Genomic DNA, 27,515 nt, shown 5'->3' on the forward strand with positions numbered 1-27,515 from the left:
AATAAAATGGTAAAAAGCCCTTAATTTTAGTGGACAGTAACATATTATTTCACCTTGGGGGCGATGGCTTCCCCTTTCACTTTTTAAAACCAAATATTAGTCTTACCTTTATAATACTTGAGCATTCATTCTTAATATCACCCATTATATTGTTATAAGAGTTGTTTGCTATGTTTTTCCCAATTTTTATTAAAAGATAATGTTGTTTGAATTAATAAAAAAATATAAAAATTTGAATTATGTTGTAAAGATACAGAAGAAATAAACTTGTAGTGGATTTAAATATAATAAAGTTGATATTATTTTCTATTTAATTTCAAATTTATTTGATATCAATCTAAATATCAATATATAACAATTAAATAAATAAGATAAGAATATTTAGATTAGGATTTGAAAATTAAATAAAAAATAGATTTAAATATGATAAAATTGATTTTGTTTTCTAGCAAATCTCAAATAGTTTTGAATCCTATCTAAATATACATATATAATAAATAAATAAAATAAGAAGAATAGAATTAAGTTTTTAAAATTGGATACAAAGTAAATTTAAATATGATAAAATTTAAATTATTATGTAGTCAATCTCAAATATATTTGATGTCTATCTAAATAATTATACTAATATATAATAAATAAATTTATTTTATTTTGTAATCTATCCAATTGATTTGAGTATTTTTATTTATATCATGTCATATTGTATTGTGATTTATGTAACGCAATTTATATATTGTGATTATTTTATTCCATTATATAATTTTTTATTTCAATTATCAAGTTTTGAAATTCATCTAATTTCTCTGGAAAAAAAATTCTGAATCTGCTGCGGATGCAAGCGAAATAGATTTCATCCTGTAATCAATATCTCTCTCTCTCTCTTGAAAACAAGTAATCAATCTCTTTAACGTACCATATTTGGAAATTAAGTTGGATTATAATGGAAACCCACTAACTTGACACAATCAATCCAATATTAAGATAAAATTAATCAACAACTGAAAAATAAAATTTAAAAAGAATCCGTTGCAGATAAGGAAAGATTAGCAAATTGGATTAATTTTTTTATTTTTAAGAATTAACACATCAGATTTATTTTTTATTTTAGTTTTCAAAATACATTAAATAGGATTACCCATGTAACCTAATGGCTAATACCAATTGTGTGTGACTCGGTTGCCTCCTTTATACTCACATATCTAATTGTTTCATATTTTTCACTTTTCACACTACCAAATAGCAATTGCAAGAGAATGGCGAGAGATTTAGGTGAAGATTTGGAGTCAGAGATATTGGTGAGGCTACCAGCAAAGTCATTGATGCGATTTAAGTGCGTTCAACGATCATGGAATGCACTCTTTAGAAACCACAGGTTCGTGATGAGTCACATGAACATGCACATGTCAAAAGAGCATCTCATGGTGTTTCAATTTAAAAGGAACATCCACGCATCACTGACATGCGATGACCCATCAAAACCACCTCAGTATTTCAATTGCTCTTCCCCCAACAAAACCTTCTATTTTCTTAGGTCATATGGTTCTTGCAACGGTGTTTTTTGTCTTGGCGTGAACTACAAAGAAAGTTATTGTAATCGGTTAATTTTGTGGAATCCTAACACAAGAGAGTCCAAGCTTATTCCCTTCCCTTCTAACAAATTTTCCTATGCATTTCAAGGCTTCGGTGTTGATCCAAACACCAATGACTTCAAAATTATCAAACCAATCATCAATATTCTTGATTGGCGTCATCTTTTTATTTCACATGCAGAGGTTTATAATCTTAGTACAAATTCATGGACAGTTATCCATGATGTTACTCTCCCCACTACCAATAATGCTCTATTTCAACTCGCTAATGGTTCCAATGTTCTTGTTAATGGGGTTTATTATTGGTTGATTGGCTATGAAGATGGTTTTGGTTCCATCCTATGCTTTGACTTCCGCAACAATCAATTCAGCAAACTCATGGCTCCAGTGGATATCTCAAATATAGAAACTTTGTTGGTCCAGGATAACACTGTTGAGGATAACATTTTTGAGGTTAATGGTTCCCTTGGTTATATTGTACAGTGTCATGGACAAAATCGGTTGGAGATTTGGATTATGAATGAACACAAATGGACTAAAACACACAACACTGTTTGGCCAAAGGAGATTTTAATCCTTGGCATTTGGAAGGATGGAAATCAACTCCTTGGAAGAAAGGGCTATCTAGGTAAACAATGGTTGACAATATATAATTTGGGTGCTCAGCCTGTGCACCAATTTCCAGTTGGAGTATATTTGGATTCTCCAATTGAAAAGTACGTGGAAAGCATAGTTCCCTTGTCAGCTTAACTTAGCTAGGATATATATACATGTCATCAAAATTATTATCATTTAAATACCAGACTATTAGCTGTTTGTATTTATTTCGGGTGATTTTGTGAAAATAAATTGAGTTTATATTATGCTTGTCATTTTTGTTTTTGTTTTTCTCTTTTTCATTACCATCTTTCAGTTATTTTATCTGATATTTGTGTTTGGGTTGGTTTGTGCTTATTATTATGTGAGCTCGAGCGTTAGCTAGGTAATAAGCCATTTTTTATATTCAGGATTGTGATAATGCAACAGAACTTGGGAAAAAATACAATGCGGTTGATATCTTACGTATTTTATTTCCCAATTAGTATATAATGATTTTGATTACAAATAATGAAATTATTAGTATTTTAAAATTAATATTAAATTAATTAAGATAAATAATTTTCATTTATTTGACGTGATCTTTGAGAAAATTTACAAATGCAAAAACATCAAATTAATTTTTTTTTTTGGAAACATTGGTGGGAATTGAACACAACATAATACAACATAGCCAAATCTCTCACCATTAGACCAATCCTAGGGCTTCCAAATTTATTTTTAATAACAACTTGTTGACAATGATTTTTTTTTTCTTTCTTTTTCCTTCTCAAGAATTCAAATATTTAATATTATTTAAGTTGCATAAGTGATACCTTACCTACTTACACCGTCATTAATTACTTGAATAATAAAGTTTAAATATATTGGTGAGGTTGTTTTTGTGTCTGATTCTGTTTTTATTTTTATTTTTTTTGGCAATTAATTAATATACCTTGTTATTGTGAGAGATCAGTAAACGTTTATGTTTCAATTGTCAAAAAATCTGGTCGCTTGAATTATCAAATATATCAATTTTTGACATATACAGAAAAGAAAAAGAAAGTTCAATATTAAATTATCATTATATGGTAGAGAGTTCAAAAAATCACGGAGAATTAATATGATATATTGCAATATTTATTTTTTTGTCTCAATTATTTTAATACCAATTTTCAAAATAATGTTTATAACGAGCCAAACTTTATTCAAAATGAAAAATATGGACTCACCGGCAATTTTATTAATTTGAAAAAAAATGGAAATAATCTCTTTTTTATTTAGCAAAATGATCTTTAAAATTTTAGCTCAAGTTAAGGAGTTTAATTATGCACAAAGAATGATAGAAATTTAATTTAATTGCTCTCACGATACATCCATTCAAAAATGGTTATCTTGTGTTAATTATGCGAATTGTTGACAATTTTTAAAATTAGTTTCTTTGTTCCTCAAATATAAAAACAATTACAAAAATACAAACTAAATTACAAAAATCATTTTTTGGGATATCACTTCGACGGGCAAAAAAATTAATTTAATGCTTTTTTAATAAAATAATTACACATTTATTACAATTTTAGAAATAATTACGGATCTATTGCACAATGTGACGTCCCATTGAGGCGTCTCATCCTAAGGGAAGACGCCTCAATGAGGCGTCACTCATCAGGTGTTGACACGTGTCATTTTTTTTTCCAAAAAAAATAAATTAATTTAATCATAAAACTTCTGAAGGCCATAATTTTTGACTCGGGTATCCAAATTAAATAATTCTTTTTTTGATTCCACATAACTTTTTGAGATCTACGCAATGACATCTCATTTGACATATTTTATTTCTCACAAACACAATTTTAATTTGCAAGAATGGTATTATAAGAGCGGTTAAACCCAGAAGCCTCTGAGTGGGACGGCCGTGAGTTCTCGGTGGATCTGATAGGATTGCCGATGGCCAACTTGGAGATTATTCTGGTCATGGATTGGTTGTCTAGAAACTGTGCACTGATTGATTGCAGTGCAAAGCGCGTGGTGATGTCTCCGTGTGATTCCACAGCTAGTTCCTCGCCAAATATTTCATTGCTACAGGCTAGGAAGGCCTTGAGAGCAGGGGCATTCGGGTATGTCATGTTGGGAGGTTTGGTGAGTGGGACACATGAGGATATCACTGGCATTCCTGTGGTGGGAGAGTTCCTCGAGGTGTTTCCTGAGGAGATTCCTGAATTTCTGCCACAGCGGGAGATAGAGTTCTCCATTGACTTGTTGCCTGGTGTGAGGCCTATTTCATTAGCTCCATACCGGATGTCGCCACCGGAGTTGGCGGAGCTGAAGAAGCATATTGAAGATCTTTCAGCGAAAGATTTCATTCGACCGAGTGTGTCTCCTTGGGGAGCACCGGTCATCTTTGTGAAGAAGAAAGACCGGACAATGCGATTGTGCACAGACTACAGGCAGTTGAATAAGGTGACGATCAAGAACAAGTATCCCCTTCCTCGGATTGATGATCTGTTGGATCAGCTCAGGGGTGCTTGCGTGTATTCAAAGATTGATCTCCGGTCCGGATACCATCAGATTCGGGTGAAGCCGGAGAATGTCCCTAAGACCGCGTTTCGTTCGAGATACAGTCACTTTGAGTATTTGGTGATCCCGTTTAGACTCACCAATGCGCCGGCAGTGTTCATGGATTACATGAATAGGATTTTCCAGCCGTATCACAAGTAATAAAGGGATGTGCGAGTCCAAGTATCGTTCCCACAGAGATGATTTATAAAGCAATGATTATTTAAGTAAAGAAACTAGAAAATGATTAATTTTTATGATTGGGTTTGTAAATAAAAGATAATTAAACTAAGAAAACAGTAAACTAATTCTAAGGTATTAAAATGATGGATGAGATATAGGTCAGATTCAATTTCCCTGATACAGCAATACTGAAACGATTGTATAACGATGCTATATCAATTCTTAATTAGTAACAGAACACTAAGATATGTTGGGGCTTTTGGCCAACCTAACATATATACCCAATAACTAATTCCCACATCTCTATGGCCAAACTAATTATTGAATTGTTAAAGTTCAAGTTCAATGGCTATGTGGTGTGAATGATCTCTCTACCACAATTTAATCAAGTTAATTTTCTTAACCTAATTAATCCACACAATTCAACAAGGGTATGGATTCGGAAACCTCTCGGCCATTGAATTTGAAAGGTCATACGGTTCTTGCAACGGTGTTTTTTGTCTTGGCGTATACTGCAAAGGCGTTTATCAGTTAATTTTGTAGAATCCTAATACAAGAGAGGTGAAACTCCTTCCCTTTCCTTCTCACACATTTGATACCTATCATCAATTTTATGGCTTCGGTTTTGATCCCAACACAAATGACTTCAAAGTTATCAAACTCATCATAAGTTTGCTTCATCCTGGTTTTATTATTTCACATGCGGAGGTTTATAATCTTAGTACAAATTCATGGACCGTTATCCATGATGTTACTCTCCCCTACCAATAATGCTCTGAAAGGATTCGGAATCGTCTCAATGTTCTTGTTAATGGTGTTTATCATTGGTTGATTGGCCATGAGGGTGGTTTTGATTACATCATTTGCTTTGACTTCCGCAACAATCAATTTAGCAAACTCATGGCTCCAGTGGAAATCTCAAATAGAGAGCACCTTGGTTGATCAACGATAACATTGTTGAGGTTAATGGTTCCCTTGGTTATATTGTACAATATCGTAGGCAAGCACGGTTGGAGATTTGGGTTATGAATGAACACACATGGACTAAAACACACAACATTGTTTGGCCAACGGAGATTTTAATCCTTGGTGTTTGGAAGAATGGAAATCAACTCCTTGGAATAAAGGGCGATCAAGGTGAACAATGGTTGACAATATATAATTTGGGTGCTCAACTTGTGCACCAATTTCCAGTTGAAGTATATTTTTCTTCTCGAATTGATAAATATGTGTGAAGCATAGTTCCCTCGTCAGTGGGGATAATAAACTAACTAGGGCCTTTGGCTCTGCTCGTGAAAGTCTAAGCTTACATGTTTAAAATTGGTTGTTAGAAACATGTTTGGACTTATATAAAAGCCCGTTTAATAAAAAAGGCTCAAACTCCAATTCAAAAACTCGGTCTTAGAGCCTCTTAGTATGGCCTAGTATATTAATTATTATTTTTATTTTATATTTTTTATACTACTTGTAATGACCCTTTTCTCTCCTCAATCCATTTCATCATATATTATTGGTTAAACAGATTTTTTGAATGATTTTGTTCTACATTGAATTTATGAATATTTATGGAATTACTAATGTCGTTAATTGTATATTTTGTTTGAATAAATTTTTGTTGTCTTATTTTTTTAAACAGGCTAAGGGCCCGTTTGGATAAGCTTTTAAAAAAATAACTTTTTTATGCATTGCTTTTTTTAGAACGTAAATTTTTTTTACGTTTGGATGTATGATCTGAAAATCACTTTTAAATAAAAAAGTTGTTTGGATGTTAAAATAAAAAAATCACTTTTATATATAAAATTACAATAAAGGAGAGATAAAATAGCATGATCGTGGGATAAGCAGAGATAAAATAGGTATGATAGGATGAGGTTAAAATTGTATTTTAAAAATCTATATTATCTTTTTTCCTAAAAAAAAATTTATATTATCTTTTAATTTCTGTTTTTTTCAAAAGCAACCAACTATTGGCTAAAAAAAAAAGTAGCATTTTAACTTTTATTTTAATTTTTGTTTTTTTAAAATGTTGTTATCCAAACATCTAAAAATTCTAAAAAGAACTTTTATTTTAAAAAAAAATACAACTTTTTTAGGAATAAAAGGCTATTCAAACGGGCACTAACAAGCTAAACCAGACTTTTATTTTTTTTGAAAGATAAGTCAGGCCACAGGTCAATAACTATATTCATAACAGGTAACAGGCTTGGTCAGGCTGACATATTTAAACACGGGCTTAACATTTTAAGACTAAAGCTCAGCTCGGCTGCACTACTTAAACACAGGCTGACATATTCACTAGAAGTCTTAACATTTGTTAGCTACCTTATGTCTTGTTAATCAGACGGTTATATGTTAATGCAAGATATGAATTATTTTATAGAAGTTACATATTCTTTAATTCAATGGGTTGCAGTCATATTTAAGGTGTCTACAGCCTTAACTACTTAGTTTGAATATTGAAACAGAGCTTAGGGAAAAGTACAATGCGGCTGATATCTTATGTTTTAAACATGACTTGCACTTCTAACTTATGTATCATTTTCACTTAAAAATGCAACAAATTCAAGAGGAGAAAGAAAATCAATGAATTATCACTTTAATCTAATATTGTTTAAGCAAAACTTCGTTAATCACGTTATCCAAGTTCATGCATGAACAACCACCAGGCTTGGTGTCCTTCTCTGCCTCCTTCTTCAATTCCCTGATCTTTTACCTCATTTTCTTTCCCTTCTCTCCCACCATCAATTCATTGACGATCTTCTCCACCTCCTCTCCCATTCATGACATTCACTATCTTATTTCCAAAGATTGGAACCTAGAGATGCCAAGTGATTCTGTGGACTTTGATTCAAAAATGAAGGGAAAAGGGCCAATGGTGTAAAGGGGACTTTGAGCACATAGTTGAATATGCCATGCATGGTGATGCACGGGTTTGATGAAGGTGAGGCTAGCTCCACCGTGGGTTACATGGGATCGAGATGGGTGATTTCATGGTGAACAAGTACTCTTGACGGTACGTAGTGTTGCAAACAAGGTAGTGGGAATGGGTCATCGGTTCGATCTATCTTTGTATCACAGGACAGGAGTGAGGTTGGTCAGATCTATGGTGGTTTGGGTACGTTAAGGTACAAGATGATGCTGATTATGTGGTCAGTAATTAGTCGCTGGCAATCAAGCTTAAAAGGAGAAAATGGTGGGCTTTGTGTAATGGTGTACAAGCTGAGTTTCTTCTCTTCATGAGTTCCATTTATTGTGTAATATACTTTAAATTTAAGTATTTTTTTACATGTTGCTGATGATAAAATAATATTTTTTAATTGCAGTCATCACCCATGTTGTAATTTCATCAATAGTTATACCGGATACGACGACATAATATTTTGATAAGTTAATTTTAAATTTTTTAGATTTGAACACGTTAAGACACGTTTTGATATTAAATAATATTTTTAATTTATATTATGGGAAAAGTATTTCTCCAGTCACCATAAATAAAGTAATCTCCAGTGAGCTCAAAATGACGTTGTTTTGGACTATAAGATTAAAAATTATAACAATAAAGACTAATATAATTTTACCATATATTATAGGGAAAAAAGTATCTGATGTTACTTTAGATAACTTTGTTTAATGTTCATCGAAACGACGTCGTTTTGGGGTTGAAAAATTAAAAAATTAGAATGATAAAGACTATTATATCCCTGAAATAAATTAAAATTACAAAACAACCATGATTTTCGTCCTAAAACGACGTCATTTTGGTGAACATTAGATAAAGTTATCTAAAGTAACTTTAGAAAAAACAAACCCTATATTATAATTACAAAAACAACTTGATTTCTGCCCCAAAATGACGTCATTTTAAGCTTACTGGAGATGACTTTACCTCCGGTGTGGAGAAATTATTTACCCTTATATTATATTTAATATTCAATAATTTAACAAAAGAATGAAACTTTTGCAAAAAAATATAAGATGTAAATACTTACTATTCTATTTTTAAATTGAAAATAGTGAGATTTATTCGATATTCATTTTAAAATTTTATTATATCAGTTTGGTAAAACATCGATAATTCTTTTTATAATATGTAGTGTAATTTCAAAAATTATAGATGTCGAAGAGTAACGGAAAGTGTTAAACATAATACATCAAGTTTTTTAAAATATTGGTGCAAACATAGGTCACCACGCTCGTATAATGCTTCAGCATCAATATTGCTTAATACCAACAATTATATTGTTATAAGAGTTGTCTGCTATGTTTTCCTTAATTTCATTAAAAGATAATGTTATTTGAATTAATTTAATAGATATAAAAGTATAAAATATGTTATAAAGATAAAGAAGAAATAAATTTACCTCAAATCATTTGAGATAACTTTATGTTCGGTCACTAACCGTATGGTACAAAATAGATTATTAGTGATAAAGAAAAATAGAAAAATAAAATCATTATCGTTCAAAGATGAATAAATTAATATAAGAAAATAAATAAACAAAACGACGTAATTTTAAGTGACAGGAGATAAAGATATAACAACAAAAAGTATTTCCGATTTTATAGGAATGGGTGGCGGAATTAGGGCTGCCATGTAATAAAATAATGGCCTTTCATCCTAAGTTTCAATACGTCTTATGTAATTTTCTTCTTATTTTATATAAATATTAGCAGATATGATATTATATCTATTATAATTATTTTTTGTCTACTCTACCTATTTTTCACTAGTATCGCTAAATCATAATTTCAAGAGTAGAGAAAAAAAGTAAAAGTTAGCTGAGATAACTAATTAAGTAGGTCCAGAATATGCATGAAAAAAAAATAGGCACAAGATTTATTCGATCAAATATTAAATTTTATTTAAGATAAATAAATAATAAAATAATTATTATTTTAAGATTTATATTAAATTAATTAAATCAAATAATAATTAACACGTAAATAATTCGCATTTGCCTAGCATGATGTTTGAAAATTCTTAAATTTTTAAATATTTTAAATTTATTGTTACGAATAACAGACTGTTGATTATTTTTTTCCATAATTACTGGTGACCTATTTTTGTGCAATATATGATTCTGAACTTTTTGTTAACAATTAATCAATATAACTTGTTATTTTGAGAGAACAGGTTAGGTCTGTGTTCTAATTGAAAAAAAAAATATAAAGAAATAAAATTGATCATTTAATTCCTTAGACTGAGGCAAACACGATAGAAAAAAATTAAAATTAAATTATCATTATTGAAAATGAATTTGGCATTTTCAAATTGACAGAGAGTCGGAAAGATTGCGGAGAATTGTTTTCATTTTAATAATTACTTTTCTCTGAATAAATTTAATTCCAATTTTTAAAATAACAATAGTTATGTTATTTATTATTTTAGTTATAAAATATTAATTTTTATTTATGATACTAATTATTATCTGCATATAGTGAAGCGATAGTTATATTTACTGCCTATCCAAAAAATTAATAATATAATAATTAATCAATAAGACAAAAATAATGTATTATAATTTTAACATTAGATCAAAAAACTAGATTCAAATATGATGAAATTAATTTTATTTTTAGTCAATCTCCTTCTTTTTCTTTGATACATTTTTTGAGTCAATCTCAAATTGATTTGACACCTATCTAAACTTTAATATAGTAAACAAAAAAATAAGATAAGATAACAAGAAAAGAATTAGGATTTGAAGATTAGATGCAAAGTAAATTTAAATATGATAAAATTTTATTTATTTTCTAATCAATCTTGATATCAATCTAAATATAAATATCTACGCATAATAAATAAAATTGATTTTATTTTGGAATCAACCCAATTCATTTGACTATATTATCTATATTATGTTATATTATATTATTATTTATATAGTAATTTATATATTGTGGATATCTTTATTCAAATGTATATATACTTATTTTTTTCATGAATTTTAAAATGCATATAATTTTATCTCTCATAAACAATCTTGACACGGTCATTGCAAATAATATAATATTTTATTGGAGTTTCTTTGCCCTTTCCCTTTATAGACAATGAAAGTGTCCCTTCATTTCGACTAGTCGTGAAATCCATCTCTTTGACAGTTTGACGTATCATATTTGGGTAGTAGGTCCAGAATATGCATGAAATTTATTGTTTTAAAATTAGACAAGAAATTGATTTGAATAATGTATCATATTAACAAGAAATTTACTGCCTATCCAAAAAATTAATAATATAATAATTAATCAATAAGACAAAAATAATGTATTATAATTTTAAAATTAGATAAAGAAAACTAGATTCAAATATGATGAAATTAATTTTATTTTTAATCAATCTCCTTCTTCTTTTTCTTTGATACATTTTTTGAGTCAATCTCAAATTGATTTGAATCTAAACTTTAATATAGTAAACAAAAAAAATAAGATAAGATAACAAGAAAAGAATTAGGATTTGAAGATTAGATGCAAAGTAAATTTAAATATGACAAAATTTTATTTATTTTCTAATCAATCTTGATATCAATCTAAATATAAATATCTACACATAATAAATAAAATTGATTTTATTTTGGAATCAACCCAATTCATTTGACTATTTTATCTATATTATGTTATATTATATTATTATTTAAATAGTACTTTATATATTGTGGATATCTTTATTCAAATGTATATATACTTATTTTTTTTCATGAATTTTAAAATGCATATAATTTTATCTCTCATAAACAATCTTGACACGGTCATTGCAAATAATATAATATTTTATATTTTTTTTTTATCATGAAATCCATCTCTTTGACGTATCATATTTGGGTTGTATGTTGGATTATAAATGGTAACTAACCTATAACATGACAATCAATCCCAAATCAAGATAAAATGAATCAACAACAAAAAATTAAAAATTAAAAAGAATCCGCTGCTGATAAGGAAAGATTAGCATGTTGGATTTATTTTTTATTTTAGTTTTCAAAATACATTAAAAAAATCCCAAATTACTCACGTAACCTAATATATAGCTAAAGGTGGCAATATGGGTTGAACCCGACGGGTCAACCCGCCAACCCACCAAAACGGAGCGGGTTGGGTTACATTTTTCAACCCACCAACCCACCTCAACCCGCCCCGTTTAGTAGTGGGTCAAAATGGGTTGGTGGCGGGTCGGGTCGGGTTGGCCCGCAGGTTTTTTTTTTTTTTACTATTAGGTAGTATTTTATTTGTCACCAAACTTTTGTGATATACATTTTTTTTTAGTACTACCCTAGAAAAATAAAGAAAAAAAACTTTACTTATGACAAAGATTATCCATATATAGAGGCAAAATTAAGTTTCTAAAAAATATCTGACTGAATATTAACGTATATTTAGACTTGAGATTGAAAAAAAATAAGAGAAATATTAAATAAAAAATAAGTAATATTATAAAATTAATAAAATATAATTTATTATTAATTTTTAATTATTTTTTGTTTTCTATGCAGGTTGACACGCCAACCCACCTCAAAACGAGGTGGGTTGATGTTTCTAACCCAGCATCAACGGTGGGTCAACCTGCCCTGCCCCGCTTTTGGCGGGTTGAAGGCGGATCAGGGCTGCTCGGAACGGGTTAGCCCGTTTTGCCACCTCTATATATAGCAGTAGTGTTAGTGTGTGACTTTGTTTTGCCTCCTCTTTACTCACATATCTATTTGTTTCACAGTTTGGACCAATTGCAAGAGAATGGCGAGAGATTTAGATGAAGATTTGGAGTTAGAGATATTGGTGAGGCTGCCACCAAAATCATTGATGCGATTCAAGTGCGTTCAACGATCATGGAATGCACTTTTTAGAAATCATAGATTCGTGATGAGTCACATGAATATGCTCATGTCAAAAGAGCATCTTATGGTGTTTGAATTTTATGGCCACGCATCACTAACATGCGATGACCCATCACAACCACCTCTGTATCTCAATTGCTCTTCCCCCAACAAAAGCTTCAATTTTCATTGGTCATGCGGTTCTTCTTGCAACGGTGTTTTTTGTCTTGGCGTGTTCGACGAACACGATGATTATCGGTTAATTTTGTGGAATCCTAATACAAGAGAGGTCAATCTTATTCCCTTTGATTCTCATTCTCAGACATCTGAACGCTATAGTGAATTTTATTGCTTCGGTTTTGATCCCAACACAAATGACTTCAAAGTTGTCAAACTCATCCGAACAGGTCATTATCCTCCTATTATTTCATGTGCGGTGGTTTATAATCTTAGTACAAATTCATGGACCTTTATCCATGATTTGCATCATCCTATTTTTTCATGTAGGGGGTCTTGTTATAGTGACAATGTTCTTGTTAATGGTGTTTATCATTGGTTGACTGGCGTTGAAGGTGGTTTTGGTTACATCCTATGCTTTGACTTCTGCAACTATCAATTAAGATAACTCATGGCTCCACTGGATATCTCAAATTTGTTGGTCGATGATTACATTGTTGAGGTTAATGGTTCCCTTGGTTATATTGTACAATATTATAGCCAAGAACTGTTGGAGATTTGGGTTATGAATGAACACAAATGGACAAAAACACACAACATTGTTTGGCCAAAAGAGATTTTTATATTTGGCGTTTGGAAGGATGGAAATCAACTCCTTGGAGTAAAGGACGACGATCAAGAAGATAATCATCCATTGACAATATATAATTTGGATGCTGGGCCGATGCATCAATTTAAAGTTACAGTAAATCGTTATTCTCAAGTTTATAAATATGTGGAAAGCATATTTCCCTTGTCAGCTTAGTTTAGCTAGGATATATAATCTGTTATTGATTTATCAAAATTTTTATAATTTAAATACTAGACTCTTAGCCGTGTGTATTTATTTCGAGTGATTATTTGGATATAAATTTGAGTTTATATTCTGTCTGTCATTTTTGTTTTTATACTTTTCTCTGTTTCATTACCATCTTTTAGTGATTTTATTTGATATTTTTATTTGGGTTCGGTTTGTGCTTATTATGTCAACTCGCGCTGCACGTAGCTAGTTAATAAGCCAATTATTTATTTTCATGATTATGATTTTGCGAAACAAAAAATTTATAAGTTATTGGAACAGAACTTGGGGGAAAATACAATGCTGTTGATATCTTATATTTTAAACATGACTAGCACTTCTAACTGATGTATCATTTTTATCTTAACAATGCAACAAGTTCAAGAGGAGAAAATCAATGACTTTATCAGTTTAGTCTAATTTTGTTTAATCAAAACCTCCTTAATCACTTTGTCCAAGTTCTTGTATGAACAACCACCAGGCCTAGTGTCCTCCTCTGCCTTCTTCTTCAATTCCGTGATCTTTTGCCTCATCTTCTTTCCTTTCTCTCCCACCATCAATTCATTTACCATTTTCTTCACCTCCTCTCTCTTCACATTGGTATCAATTTCAATCCCAACATCCCATTCATTGCAAATAAATCTACAATTTGTTGGTTGATCAGCAAAGAAAGGCCAACACAACATTGGCAATCAAGGATGGTTCAGCACTTGCTCTTGTTGACACCAACTTGCTATTAGGCCTCTATCTGAAGTTTCATTGACAAACTCAGATGACAAAACCACAGAGCCACCAATGACAAGGTCAGACCTTATGATCCACAAAAAAGGTTTCTTGCTGTTGGCTAAACCCCAAGCAAACTCAAGGATATCATATCTTGGTTATTTCATAAACTATTTTACAAAACTGTTTTACAAACAAAAAAAATCAAAACACTATCAATCGTACCCAGAATCTCAAAAAACATGTAATCCCCTATAATCCATTCCCTGATGTATCACTAATCACCTCACCTATATTAATATACCTGCGTTACGTGGACAGACAGACAGACAAACAATAGTGAGTGACGTGTCTTTGTCACTAAAGACACTGTGCTTTGAATTTGTTGATCAGATCAGATCAGATATCAGATTGACAAAGACACTGTGCTTTGAATTTGTTGATCAGATCAGATCAGATATCAGATCAGATCAGATTTTTTTATTTAATAAAAGAAATAATTTGGGATCGACTCTACAAGACCAGATTTGAAGTTGGTCTCCTTCTTGCAAACGGTTTTGAGAGACGACGCTTTTCCATTCTTTGTTGAGAGAGTAAATGCTTGTACTTGTCATCTCCCACCTCTTCAGTATCAAAGTATGTTCCCTTAAAGATGGATCCAACACCTTCACTTCGACACCCCGAAGCCTTCCTTTACAGCTTTCCCTCTCATGCAAGGTTGCCTTCTCAGCCTCAGTCAAGAAATCCCAACATATTTCTTTTATCGGCATTGATAAACGGTTGTGCTTGGCGCTCACATCTGTCTTGGAGAGATTCTTGCTCATCACAAATTGCATCTCGCTGCCGTTCAGCTCTCTGATATGGTTCTTGAATTCCTCAGGTAGAATCGGTGGTGAGGACTGGGGTGGTGAGGACTATGGTAGTGATGGTGTTGGCGGGAATGGTGTCGGCGGTGATGAAGACGACGATGCATTATTCTTTGTTGTCTTTCTTGATTTTTTATTATTCAGCGACGAGGGAGCAGGGCGCCATTCCTCATCGTCAAGCATTTCGCGCCTTCTTTTCTTTTCTTTCTCTTTCTCTTTCTCTTTTTCTGGCGGCTTTGTCTTTGACGCCTCTCCTTGTTGCAGTTGTTGCTGTTGCTGTTGTTGCTGTTGCAACTCTTTATCCTCTTCTTGGAAACAACTCTTAATCAGAGCCAATTCTTCATCATTATAAAATTGTGGTGCAACGCGCGAAAGAAGTATATCACAAAAGTGAGGCCTAAAGGGTTCTAAAGACATCTTTTGATGCGTCTCCCAATCTGTAATCTTCCCCACCAATTCCCTCATAGTTTTGTTGTCCCTCTGAGTCATGGTGGCAAAGCACAAGTTGAAGAATGGAATCGTGCGTACAAGGTTTCTGTTTCGGCGGTGGGTTTGGAACAGAGCAAGCAAAAGATGGTTGGTTTAAGGTTTACGTAACGGTCAAGTGAGTGAGTGAGTGATGGGCTTCTGTTCAATTTATAGTGATCAGAATTAGAATCTTTCGAGATTGGAGGTAATCTTTTATTTTTTTTTGTTAAATAAGGAGGTAATCTTTTAATATATGTGTAAATCGGTTTATTTATTTTAAATTTTTTTGTATCTTTAAAGATTTAATATCGGTGAAGATAATTAACTTTCAGCTATTTAAAGATTTAATATCGGTAAAGATAATTAACTTTCAAATAAATAGATGTCCAAATAAGTGATTAACTAACACCGTTATTTTCATATCTTTTCTGATTTGATATCAGTAAAGACAATTTCCTTAATAATTTTCAAAAAACATAGATTTCCAAATATATAACTAACTAACTAACGGTTTATTTGATTATATTTTCATATCAACATCAAAGGCAACTTGCTGCACTTCTTGTATCAAAGACAAAACTCACAACAATTTTTGTTTTACACTTGCTCTTGAGACATAACTGTGATGCTGCCAAAAGTCACATAAACAACAGACCTTGGTTCCTTGGATTCAAGCCATTCATGACATTCACTATCTTCTTTCCAAAGATTGGAACCTATTGACGACAAGTGGTTATGTGAACTTTGATTCAAAAATGAAGGGAAAGGGCCGATGGTATAAAGAGATGGGAACATAGAGGAGAGAGCATTCATTGCCTCACTCTCAAGTTCATATGAAGTATTAAAAACAATAGCAGAGGCTTTATGAACTCTCTCGGCCATTTCAATCACAAAGTCAGGCAGGTCCTTCAGCCTAAGGTTTTGAATGCCTGGAATCCAATCTACTTTGGTGTCCAAATACCCATTTGTCAAATAACTCTCATCTGCATATCATATTTCAAACACCAATAGCTTCAAGCTCCATATATGAATGAATACATATAAACTAGAACATTTGTAATCCTTATGTAGTATTGGGGACTCTGCCACAGCCACTTAAATTATAACACATGGACTCAATTAACTGTATTTATTGGTATTTGACATTAAAAAAAATTCATATGTTGAATAGGGGCTAAACTATTCAACCCCTAATGAGAGAAAAATACTCCCTCGTTGTACACATTTGACTCACACAGGAGCGGTGCCTCACTCACCAATGGTGCCCACAAGAATAAAAATTATTAAACTCAAACTTGACTCATAAGAAACTGCATTTTATTTTATAAACTGGTTATTTATCAAACCATAAAAATAATTGGTTATCCATAACCAAACTATTTTACAATTAAAGGACAAATAAGTATTATCTTTTATCCTTAGCATTAAAATGTGAAAATTACATAAATATGAATCATTTTTAAATATGACATTATTAGAAAAGTCTCAAATACTAACAGAATTTACCAAAGAAAAATATTTCGTCAAAATTTTTAACAAAAATCATCTTACGTAGAAAATAGGGACGAAATATTTTTTCGTCGAAACTAGAAACAGAACAAGATTTTGTCATAATCACTGACATAAATTTTTGAGAGAAAATATTTCGGTCAAAATTCTTGATAGAATCTAAATTTCGTCGAAATTTTCGACAGAAACAATTCTGTCAAACTTGCCAACGAAAAATAATTCTGTAAAAAAAATTGACGGAAAATATTTCAATAAAAAAAATTGACAGAAAATAATTTCGTCAAATTTTTTTACGGAAAATAATTTCGTCCCAATTTTCGACGAAAAATATTTCCAACAAAATTTTCAACAAACCACATTTACAGCGAAAATTTTGACCAAAAATATTTACGTAAAAAATTTTAACGAAAAATATTTCAGAAATTTTTTTGACGGAAAATATTTCTATAAAAAATTCTGACTTGTCAAAGTTCTTTACGGAATCTAAATTCCCTCCAATCATTTGCCTCAAATTTTTTGACGAAAATTATTTTTATAATATATTTTGAAGAAAAACATTTTTGTCAAAAATTTTATCGAAATATTGTTCGTCAAAAAAATTTACGAAAATTTTTCATAGAAATGTGTTCCGTTGAAAATTTTGATGGAAATGTTTTTTATCAAAAAACTTGACGGAAATATTTTAATTTGAAAATTTTCGATGAAAATGTGTTTCATTAAAAATTTCGATGGAAATTTTTTTGTCTAAAAGTTTAACGAAAATGTTTCCGTCAAAAATGTTCGACGAAATTTAAATTCTGTAAAGAAATTTTGATAAATTTTTTTTTTATCAAATTGAAAGTGGTCCTACGACCTTTTTATTAAACAAGTTTTTTCAAAGTCCAAGTCTGGCCTATTTTACGAAATATACTAGGTAAGGTCCGGCCTGACGTAGGCCGAGCCGTAGGCCTCTGTAGACCGACCTGGCCCAGTTTCACCCCTAACGGTAACACATTATTTCACTTGGGGACGATGGCTTCCCCTTTCACTTTTCAAAACCAAATATTAGTATTACCCATATATATAATATTTGAGCATTCATTCTTAATATCACCGATTATAATTGTTATAAGAGTTGTTTGCTATCTTTTTCCCAATTTTTATTAAAAGATAATGTTGTTTGAATTAATAAAAAATATTAAAATATAAAATATGTTGTAAAGATGCAGAGGAAATAAACTTGTAGAAAGTGGATTTAAATATATAAAGTTGATTTTATTTTCTAGTTGATTTCAAATATATTTAATGTTTATCTAAATATCAATATACAACAATTAAATAAATAAATAAGAATATTTAGATTACGATTTGAAAATTGGATAAAAAATAGATTTAAATATGTCAAAATTGTTTTTGTTTTCTAGCCAATCTCAAATAGATTTGAATCCTATCTAAATATCAATATATACTAAATAAATAAATAAATAAAATAAGAAGAATAGAAATAAGTTTTGAAAATTGGATACGAAGTAAATTTAAATATGATAAGATTTAATTTATTATGTAGTCAATCTCAAATATATTTGATGTCTATCTACATATTTATATTGATATATGATAAATAAATTTTATTTTATTTTATAATCTATCCAATTGATTTCAGTATTTTTATTTATATTATGTTGTATTGTATTGTGATTTATGTAATGCAGTTTATATATTGTGAATATTTTTATTTTGTTATCAAATTTTGAAATTCATCTAATTTCCAGGGGAAAAAAAATTCTGAATCTGCGAATGCAAAGTGCAAACAATCTAATATTACAGAATTTTTTATTTGAGCTAGCGAATATAGATTGGATCCTGTAATCAATCTCTTTAACGTACCAAATTCGGCAGTAAGTTGGATAATTATTTTGCCCATGGTAAAACTGACAAAAATGGTTGACTTGAAGATTTGATCGATTAAATATCCCTCCCAAAACCTTAAGGCATTGGATTCATGGGTCCCTTCCACTTATATACTCTTCACTTAGCCCATTACCAACCAATGTGGGACTCATCACACTTGAATATCCCAACAATCTCCCCCTCAAGTGTGAAACCCAACATTGATATGCTCCCCTCAACCGAGTACCCAAAGCGCAAAGTACTCAACACGCCTCCAAGTCAATCACTAGGCTAACTCGAGCCCACCCCTTGTTAATGTGAGAGATCAGTAAAAGTTTATGTTTCAATTGTTAAAAAATCTGGTCGCTTGAATGATCAAATATATTAATTTTTGACATATACAGAAAAGAAAAAGAAAGTTCAATATTAAATTATCATTTTATGGTAGAGAGTTCAAAAAAATCGCGGAGAATTAATATGAAATTGCAATATTTTTTTTTGTCTCAATTAATTTAATACCAATTTTCAAAATAATAATTATAACGAGCCAAACTTTATTCAAAATGAAAAATATGGACTCATTGGCAATTTTATTAATTTGAAAAAATGGAAACAATCTCTTTTTTATTTAGCAAAATGATCTTTAAAATTTTAGCTCAAGTTAAGGAGTTTAATTATGTACAAAGAATGATAGAAATTTAATTTAATTGCACTCATGATACATCCATTCAAAAATGGTTATCTTGTGTTAATTATGCGAATTGTTGATAATTTTTAAAATTAGTTGCTTTGTTCCTCAAATATAAAAACAATTACAAAAATACAAACTAAATTACAAAAATCATTTTTTGGGATATCGCTTTGACGTATGGTATTCACCACAATAGTTACGCTATTTTGGTATTCACAACTTAGGAAGCACGGAGACTCCAAAAAATAGGGAGTGTCGTCGGACACGTTCCGACACGGCGACACGCACTACTAGAAAAATTAATATTTTCAACGCCCATTGGAAATTATGAAAATTCCGTTGAAAAATCATTTTTTGACGGAATTTTCGACGAAATTCAGCTGTTGGATAACCCCTCGTCGAAAGGCAACGGAATTTTTTTTTCCGTTGAAATTTACAACGAAATATTTTCCGTTGAAAAATTCAACGGAATGTATTCCTTTGGAAGCCTTAGTTTTCCGTCAATAAATAAAGTCATGAAATAATATTAAAATAATAAATTCCGTCGAAAGTTTCAACGAAAAATAATATCCGTCAAAAAATCCCATCACAATTTTTGACAGAATTTAACTATAATTCCATCGATAATTGCAACAGAAAAAACTCTGTGAAAAAATTTAACTATAATTCCATTCCCGAAAGGAATAAAGTGATGTGGCTGCTAGGAACAATGATTTTGAGCCCGTTTGGATGGGCTTTTTTTTTAAACTGCTTTTTTAAAGAAAAAGAAGTACTTCTCAAAAAAAGTCTGTTTGGATGCCTGCTTTTAAAAAAAGTAGAAGTCATAAAAAAAGTCAAAAACCTACTTTTTTCGTAAGTTAAAAAATTTAGCTTTTAAAAAAAGCAGAAGTCAAAAGTCAAATATTTTTTTTCAAAAATCAAATATTTTTAAAAAAATCTAAATGGCTGTAACTTTTATAGATTTTTTTCAATTCCTTATTCACAACAATGAGATAGTAGGCAAAACAATTATGACTCTTCTATCTCTTATCATTAGGAAATATTTTTCACCCATATATATCCCTATTCACCTATTGAAGAACCATCTTGTATTCATACATATTATGTGACGTGAGTCTGCTGAAATATTGAGCCATTGTGCCCTTGATTCCTTTTCACACTCATTTTCATTTTTTTCAATCTCAAACCTAAATACATGTTAAATACATGTTAATATTCAGTATGACAATCTCTAGAAACTTATTTTTTCCTCCATATATAGATAACATTTGTCATAAGTCAATTGTTTTCTTCCTTGGCTTTTGTAGGGAAGTACTCAGATAAAAAATTTGAATATTATAAAAGTTTTGCCACAATAATAGCAGTGAGAAAGAGTGAATTAAATTTGGGACATATGATCCTGGTACGCTCACAACAATGTCCACGGCTATAATCAAAGGCGGATCCAAGTACATGAGAAGGGGGGCAAGTGCCCACCCTTAAAATATGATATAAAAATATAAAAATACTCTTTTCTTAAAATTCAAGTTTTTCCGATTTAATTTTGGGGTAGGATATTATAATAATCAATTAAGATTACTACCAATATTGTTACCAATCAATTTCACCGTTAGATCGATTATGTTGATCCAACGGTTATATTTATTTCCATCTTTGTATAGTTATGATTCCGCATATTTAATACTTTATATTTATTTTCACCTTTGTATGGTAATGATTTCCCATATTTAATGCTTTTACATTAAATATGGGGATCATAACCATACAAAGATAGAAATAAATATAACCATCGGATCAACATAATCGATCTAACGGTAAAATTGATTGATAGTAACCCTGGTTGGTTGTTACGATATCCTATCCCTTTAATTTTGCTCCTTCTATTTTATTTTTCCATGAGTTTTTTCTCTCATCCACCTTCATCATTCAAACCTAACAGCTGATAACTCTATTCCAGACCCATCATTTGCATCTACATACTGATTCATCTCCTCTCAAACCTCAATCTCCGTTATTGAAAGTTGAAATATTTGCTTCTTCCTCCATCATCGGTCCAGTTTAGTCGCAATTCGTCCAGACCAGACCAGACCTAGATCTATATGTATCTGAATTTATTGAGTGCCCACCCTTCGTTAATTTTCTGGATCCGCCACTGGCTATAATTAGAGAAATAATTCTCACCTAGTTATATTTAATAAAATGGTCAAAAGCCCTTAATTTTAGTTGACATTAACATATTATTTCACCTTGGGGGAGATGGCTTCCCCTTTCACTTTTTAAAACCAAATATTAGTTTTACCTTTATAATACTTGAGCATTCATTCTTAATATCACCCATTACATTGTTATAAGAATTGTTTGCTATGTTTTCCCCAAATTTTATTAAAGGATAATGTTGTTTGAATTAATAAAAAAAAATATAAAAATTTGAATTATGTTGTAAAGATACAGAAGAAATAAACTTGTAGAAAGTGGATTTAAATATAATAAAGTTGATATTATTTTCTAGTTAATTTCAAATTTATTTGATATCAATCTAAATATCAATATGTAACAATTAAATAAATAAGATAAGAATATTTAGATTAGGATTTGAAAATTAAATCAAAAATAGATTTAAATATGATAAAATTGATTTATTTTTCTAGCCAATCTCAAATAGTTTTGAATCCTATCTAAATATACATATATAATAAATAAATAAAATAAGAAGAATAGAATTAAGTTTTGAAAATTGGATACAAAGTAAATTTAAATATGATAAAATTTAAATTATTATGTAGTCAATCTCAAATATATTTGATGTCTATCTAAATAATTATACTAATATATAATAAATAAATTTATTTTATTTTGTAATCTATCCAATTGATTTGAGTATTTTTATTTATATCATGTCATATTGTATTGTGATTTATGTAACGCAATTTATATATTGTGATTATTTTATTCCATTATATAATTTTTTATTTCAATTATCAAGTTTTGAAATTCATCTAATTTCTCTGGGAAAAAAATTCTGAATCTGCTGCGGATGCAAGCGAAATAGATTTGATCCTGTAATCAATATATATCTCTCTCTCTTGAAAACAAGTAATCAATCTCTTTAACGTACCATATTTGGAAATTAAGGAAAGATTAGCAAATTAGATTTATTTTTTTATTTTTAAGAATTAACACATCAGATTTATTTTTTATTTAAGTTTTCAAAATACATTAAATAGGATTGCCCATGTAACCTAATACCAATTGTGTGTGACTCGGTTGCCTCCTTTATACTCACATATCTAATTGTTTCACATTTTTCACTTTTCACACTACCAAATAGCAATTGCAAGAGAATGGCGAGAGATTTAGGTGAAGATTTGGAGTCAGAGATATTGGTGAGGCTACCAGCAAAGTCATTGATGCGATTCAAGTGCGTTCAACGATCATGGAATGCACTCTTTAGAGACCACAGGTTCGTGATGAGTCACATGAACATGCACATGTCAAAAGAGCATCTCATGGTGTTTGGGGTTAAGAAGGAGAACTGCCACGCATCACTAGCATGCCATGACCTATCACAACCACCTCAGTATCTCAAATTCTCTCCCCCTACAACAGCTTCACATTTGAAAGGTCATACGGTTCTTGCAACGGTTCTTGCATATAAGATAATATTAATAAATTCAAAAGAAAAAAAAAACTATCAGGTCACGTGGTTTTGATTTGAATAATAGGAAAAGTCAAAAGTTTCAAGTGGGTTTAAGAAACAAAAGGTGTATTACTTTTAATTCATATAAATGCTGCACCTCTTTTTCTTTTTACAGAGATAACCCGATTGAAAAAAAATAAAAACTGAAAGAAAGTTTCTCTCTCTCATATATACGAAAACCACCAAAAACCACCGTCTTTTTTCTGGATAATCTTTTTGGAGAAATCTTTACTGCACACAGAAGCGAAACGCATTCTCTCGATTAATCGATTTGAAGGCACAACAAAAGAAAAAGAATAGCAAATTTTTTTTCTCGCTTCCTCTGTCTTGCGGTTACTCTTCAACTTTTATTGTGGCTGCATATTTTCTTGGAGAAGAATTTGCGGATTTTTGATAAAGAATTTAGGGCTTCATTGTGGTATTTTCTAATCAACTCAAATCCTTTGTGAATCTTTGTTTGAAGCATTTTATCTGAAATTTTCAGATCTGTTATTTCATATGCTTTAAGTATTTTGAGTTGTTTAATCTGAATATTAAATTCTTGAGTTGTTCATTAGTATAAAAATTTATTGTTAAAATTTCAAATCTGATTTTTGCATCTTAATTTTTCTGTTTTGGTTTTAATTGAATATCTTAGAAATCTTGATGCTCTTTATGTAAGAGTAGTGTTTCTAATTTTTGTGAAATATTGATTAAAAATATTAAATCTGAATTTATTTTTATACCTTGTTATACATTGTGTTAATTCAGATTTTTGTTTGGGATTTATTGTTTAGAAACCTAATCTTGAATTGTTCTAGAAATTTTATTGTTGGAATATTAAATCTGAATTTTCTGTTTTAATTGAAGTATATTGTGATTAAAATTCAGATTTATTTTGGTTTATTATTAAAAGATTTATCTAGAACTAATTCTGAATTTTATGTGAAATATTGAGATAAATTTCAAATCTGATTTTTCTGGTTATAATTGTGATATTCTTTTTAAATCAGATTTCTTGGTGTCCATTGTTGAGAAAATTAATTGTGTAATATCCAAGCTCCTTTGTGCATTAATTTTAGAGATTTTAATACATATGTCATTGGATTAATTTTCTGCATATGGCATAAATTTGTGGAGCTTAGTTTGATATTACTGTGATATATTTGGTGTGATAGGACACTGTATTTTTGGATTATTTCACTTGTTACAGTTCTAAAAAATTCTGTAATGGTTGTTAAAGTGGAGTAGTTGTGTGCTGTAAATCTGTCCTAGGTGTGTGGGTGCAACCGTGTGGGTTGGCGACCTTGTGCTTGGCTTGAGAGTGTGTCTCAAGGCTTGGAGCCTCAAGAATCCACTAGGCAAAGTGGAGGTCTTGTGTGAGAGGAGTTGGTGAACTCCGTAGGTTCGACTTGAGAGTATTCTCAGAGCTTGGAGCTGTGTAGGCACTAGGAAGATTTTTGATATCTTGTTTGATTTCATGTGTGACGCGTGTTTGTAAAACAGGTACACTTGTGATAAATAAAATATCTGCAGCTACTTCAGTCTGGACGTAGCACCCTACTTAGGCTTAGTGGGTGTGAACCAGGATATATCGTGTGTCTCTTGTCTCTCATTTAATTTCTGAATATTTTGTTTAGAGACTGACAGTTACACTCAGTGTTGTAAAACCCGAACCGGACCGGCCGGTTCAACCCGGAAACCGGTAAACCGGTCATGTGGCCGGTCCGGGTAACCTGAAAGACCGGACATGCTAAACAACCGGTATAACTCGTGCAACTCGGCCGGGTTTTTTAAAAACCGGTGACCCACAGGGTCACCGAGTCGGACCGGAGATGAAAATGAAGAAAAGAAGAAAAGAAAGGAGATGAAACAAAAGAGATGAGCAGAGGACACAGATCTTGATGAAAATGAAGAAAAGAAAAAATGAGTTACACAACAAAAAGAAGCAAACACTATCTACAGATTCTTGTTGCCATATTCATCCATAATAGCCTCACATACTTCTCCTTTTCTTATGGCGGACAGATCCATGGTGTTTGGCCATTTCTTTTTCTTGTTACTGCTTTTGCCATCATCATCTACAAACAAAAAACGAAGTAGAATGAGACAAAAAAAAATACTCTGAGATGAATAGTTAAGTAGTGAAAAGGTAAAATGAAAGAGATGAAATGAAGTTTTCAGAAAAATAAAAAATAAAAAAAGAGATGAAACGAAAGAGATGAACAACCGTATAGAAGAGATGAAATGAAAGGTGTGAAATGAAGTGGACAATTAATGGCATGGGAAAACGAAGAGACAGGTAAGGTGCATTGGAGAGATCTTCGAGAAAAGGATTTCAAAAAAGTAATTAAGTGGTTTTAGAAGAATATAAATAGGTGAAAAGAAGTATAATTTTAATTTTCAAAAAAAGAAGTATAATTTTATTAATATATTTTTAAAATTTTGAATTTTAAAAATTAGTTTTAAAATTATCCTAATACAGAATTATTAACATATAATTATTTCTTTTACATTATATGTAGTTATCACATATGATTTTTTTATTCACACAAAAATATATATGTTTGCATCCCTGTATAATATATTTTTATATATATGTGTATACTTTTATGTATTTATTATAAAATATAAATTTTTATGTATTAAGCCGGGTCATGCGGTTCAACCTGTGACTCACTGGTTGAACCAGTGACCCAGTAACCCACTATCCCGGCCGGTTCAATCACCGGGCCGGGTCTGATAACATTGGTTACATTGATTCTAGTTTTAGAGTGCTGTAGCACTTAAACTATTTTCTGGTATTTGGAAATTAATCATTTTCTGTTTGTTTAAGAAAATTACATTGCTGCGTTTGTACTCTATAAATTGCTAAGGTACGCATTTCATTACTACATTGTTCTTAACATTGTGAAAAATTATTTTGGGCATATAGGGACTGAAGAAAAATTGTAAAATTGTTTACTGAATTTAAAAAGATTTTGAAAAAGTTTAGAACACCTATTCACCCCCCTCTAGGTGTTCCGTAAGCGTCCTGTGTAAGAAGCCACTTGCCCAACACTATGCTTTCCACATACTTTGCAATTCGAGAAAACAAATATTCTTCAACTGGAAAGTGGTGCACAGGCTGAGCACCCAAATTATATATTGTCAACCATTGTTTACCTAGATAGCCCTTTCTTCCAAGGAGTTGATTTCCATCCTTCCAAATGCCAAGGATTAAAATCTCATTTGGCCAAACAATGTTGTGTGTTTTAGTCCATTTGTGTTCATTCATAATCCAAATCTCCAACCGTTTTTGCCCATGATACTGTACAATATAACCAAGGGAACCATTAACCTCAACAATCTTATCGATGACCAACCAAGGTGCTCTATTTGAGATTTCCACTGGAGCCATGAGTTTGCTAAATTGATTGTTGCGGAAGTCAAAGCAAATAATGTAACCAAAACCACCCTCATGGCCAATCAACCAATGATAAACACCATTAACAAGAACATTGCGACAATTACCGAATTCTTTTAGAGCATTATTGGTAGGGGGAGAGTAACATCATGGATAACGGTCCATGAATTTGTACTAAGATTATAAACCTCCGCATGTGAAATAATAAAACCAGGATGAAGCAAACTGATGATGAGTTTGACAACTTTGAAGTCATTTGTGTTGGGATCAAAACCGAAGCCATAATATTGATGATAGGAATAAAATGTGTGAGAAGGAAAGGGAAGAAGTTTCACCTCTCTTGTATTAGGATTCCACAAAATTAACTTATGAACGCCTTTGCAGTATAAGCCAACACAAAATTAACTGCAAAGGCGTTCATAAGTTAATTTTGTGGAATCCTAATACAAGAGAGGTGAAACTTCTTCCCTTTCCTTCTCACACATTTTATTCCTATCATCAATATTATGTCTTCGGTTTTGATCCCAACACAAATGACTTCAAAGTTGTCAAACTCATCATCAGTTTGCTTCATCCTGGT

General features: G+C 31.0%; 2 protein-coding genes and 1 pseudogene across 2 annotated transcripts; 2 read left to right on the forward strand and 1 right to left on the reverse strand.

Moving 5' to 3' along the window:
- The first annotated feature begins 1,256 nt into the window (after positions 1–1,256).
- On the forward strand, positions 1,257–2,342 carry LOC133308628 (putative F-box/kelch-repeat protein At3g17570). Its single transcript, XM_061509273.1, has one exon. It carries the CDS (start codon positions 1,257–1,259, stop codon positions 2,340–2,342), a length of 1,086 nt encoding a protein of 361 aa, XP_061365257.1.
- Positions 2,343–12,632: 10,290 nt separating this feature from the next.
- Positions 12,633–13,337, forward strand: LOC133308637 (putative F-box protein At3g16210). Its single transcript, XM_061509283.1, has one exon. It carries the CDS (start codon positions 12,633–12,635, stop codon positions 13,335–13,337), a length of 705 nt encoding a protein of 234 aa, XP_061365267.1.
- An 806-nt stretch (positions 13,338–14,143) lies between these two features.
- LOC133308646 (7-deoxyloganetin glucosyltransferase-like) lies at positions 14,144–26,929 on the reverse strand (annotated as a pseudogene).
- Between the last annotated feature and the right edge of the window lie 586 nt (positions 26,930–27,515).

The sequence above is a fragment of the Gastrolobium bilobum genome, unplaced genomic scaffold, assembly GCF_033153095.1.
Source record: "Gastrolobium bilobum isolate Gb01-03AN ecotype WA unplaced genomic scaffold, APGP_CSIRO_Gbil_v1 utg38905, whole genome shotgun sequence".
Taxonomy (NCBI): Eukaryota; Viridiplantae; Streptophyta; class Magnoliopsida; order Fabales; family Fabaceae; genus Gastrolobium; species Gastrolobium bilobum.

Bases quoted from the DNA above. Each gene is read 5' to 3' on its own strand.
- LOC133308628 (XM_061509273.1), top strand. From the start codon at position 1,257: ATGGCGAGAGATTTAGGTGAAGATTTGGAGTCAGAGATATTGGTGAGG.
- LOC133308637 (XM_061509283.1), top strand. From the start codon at position 12,633: ATGGCGAGAGATTTAGATGAAGATTTGGAGTTAGAGATATTGGTGAGG.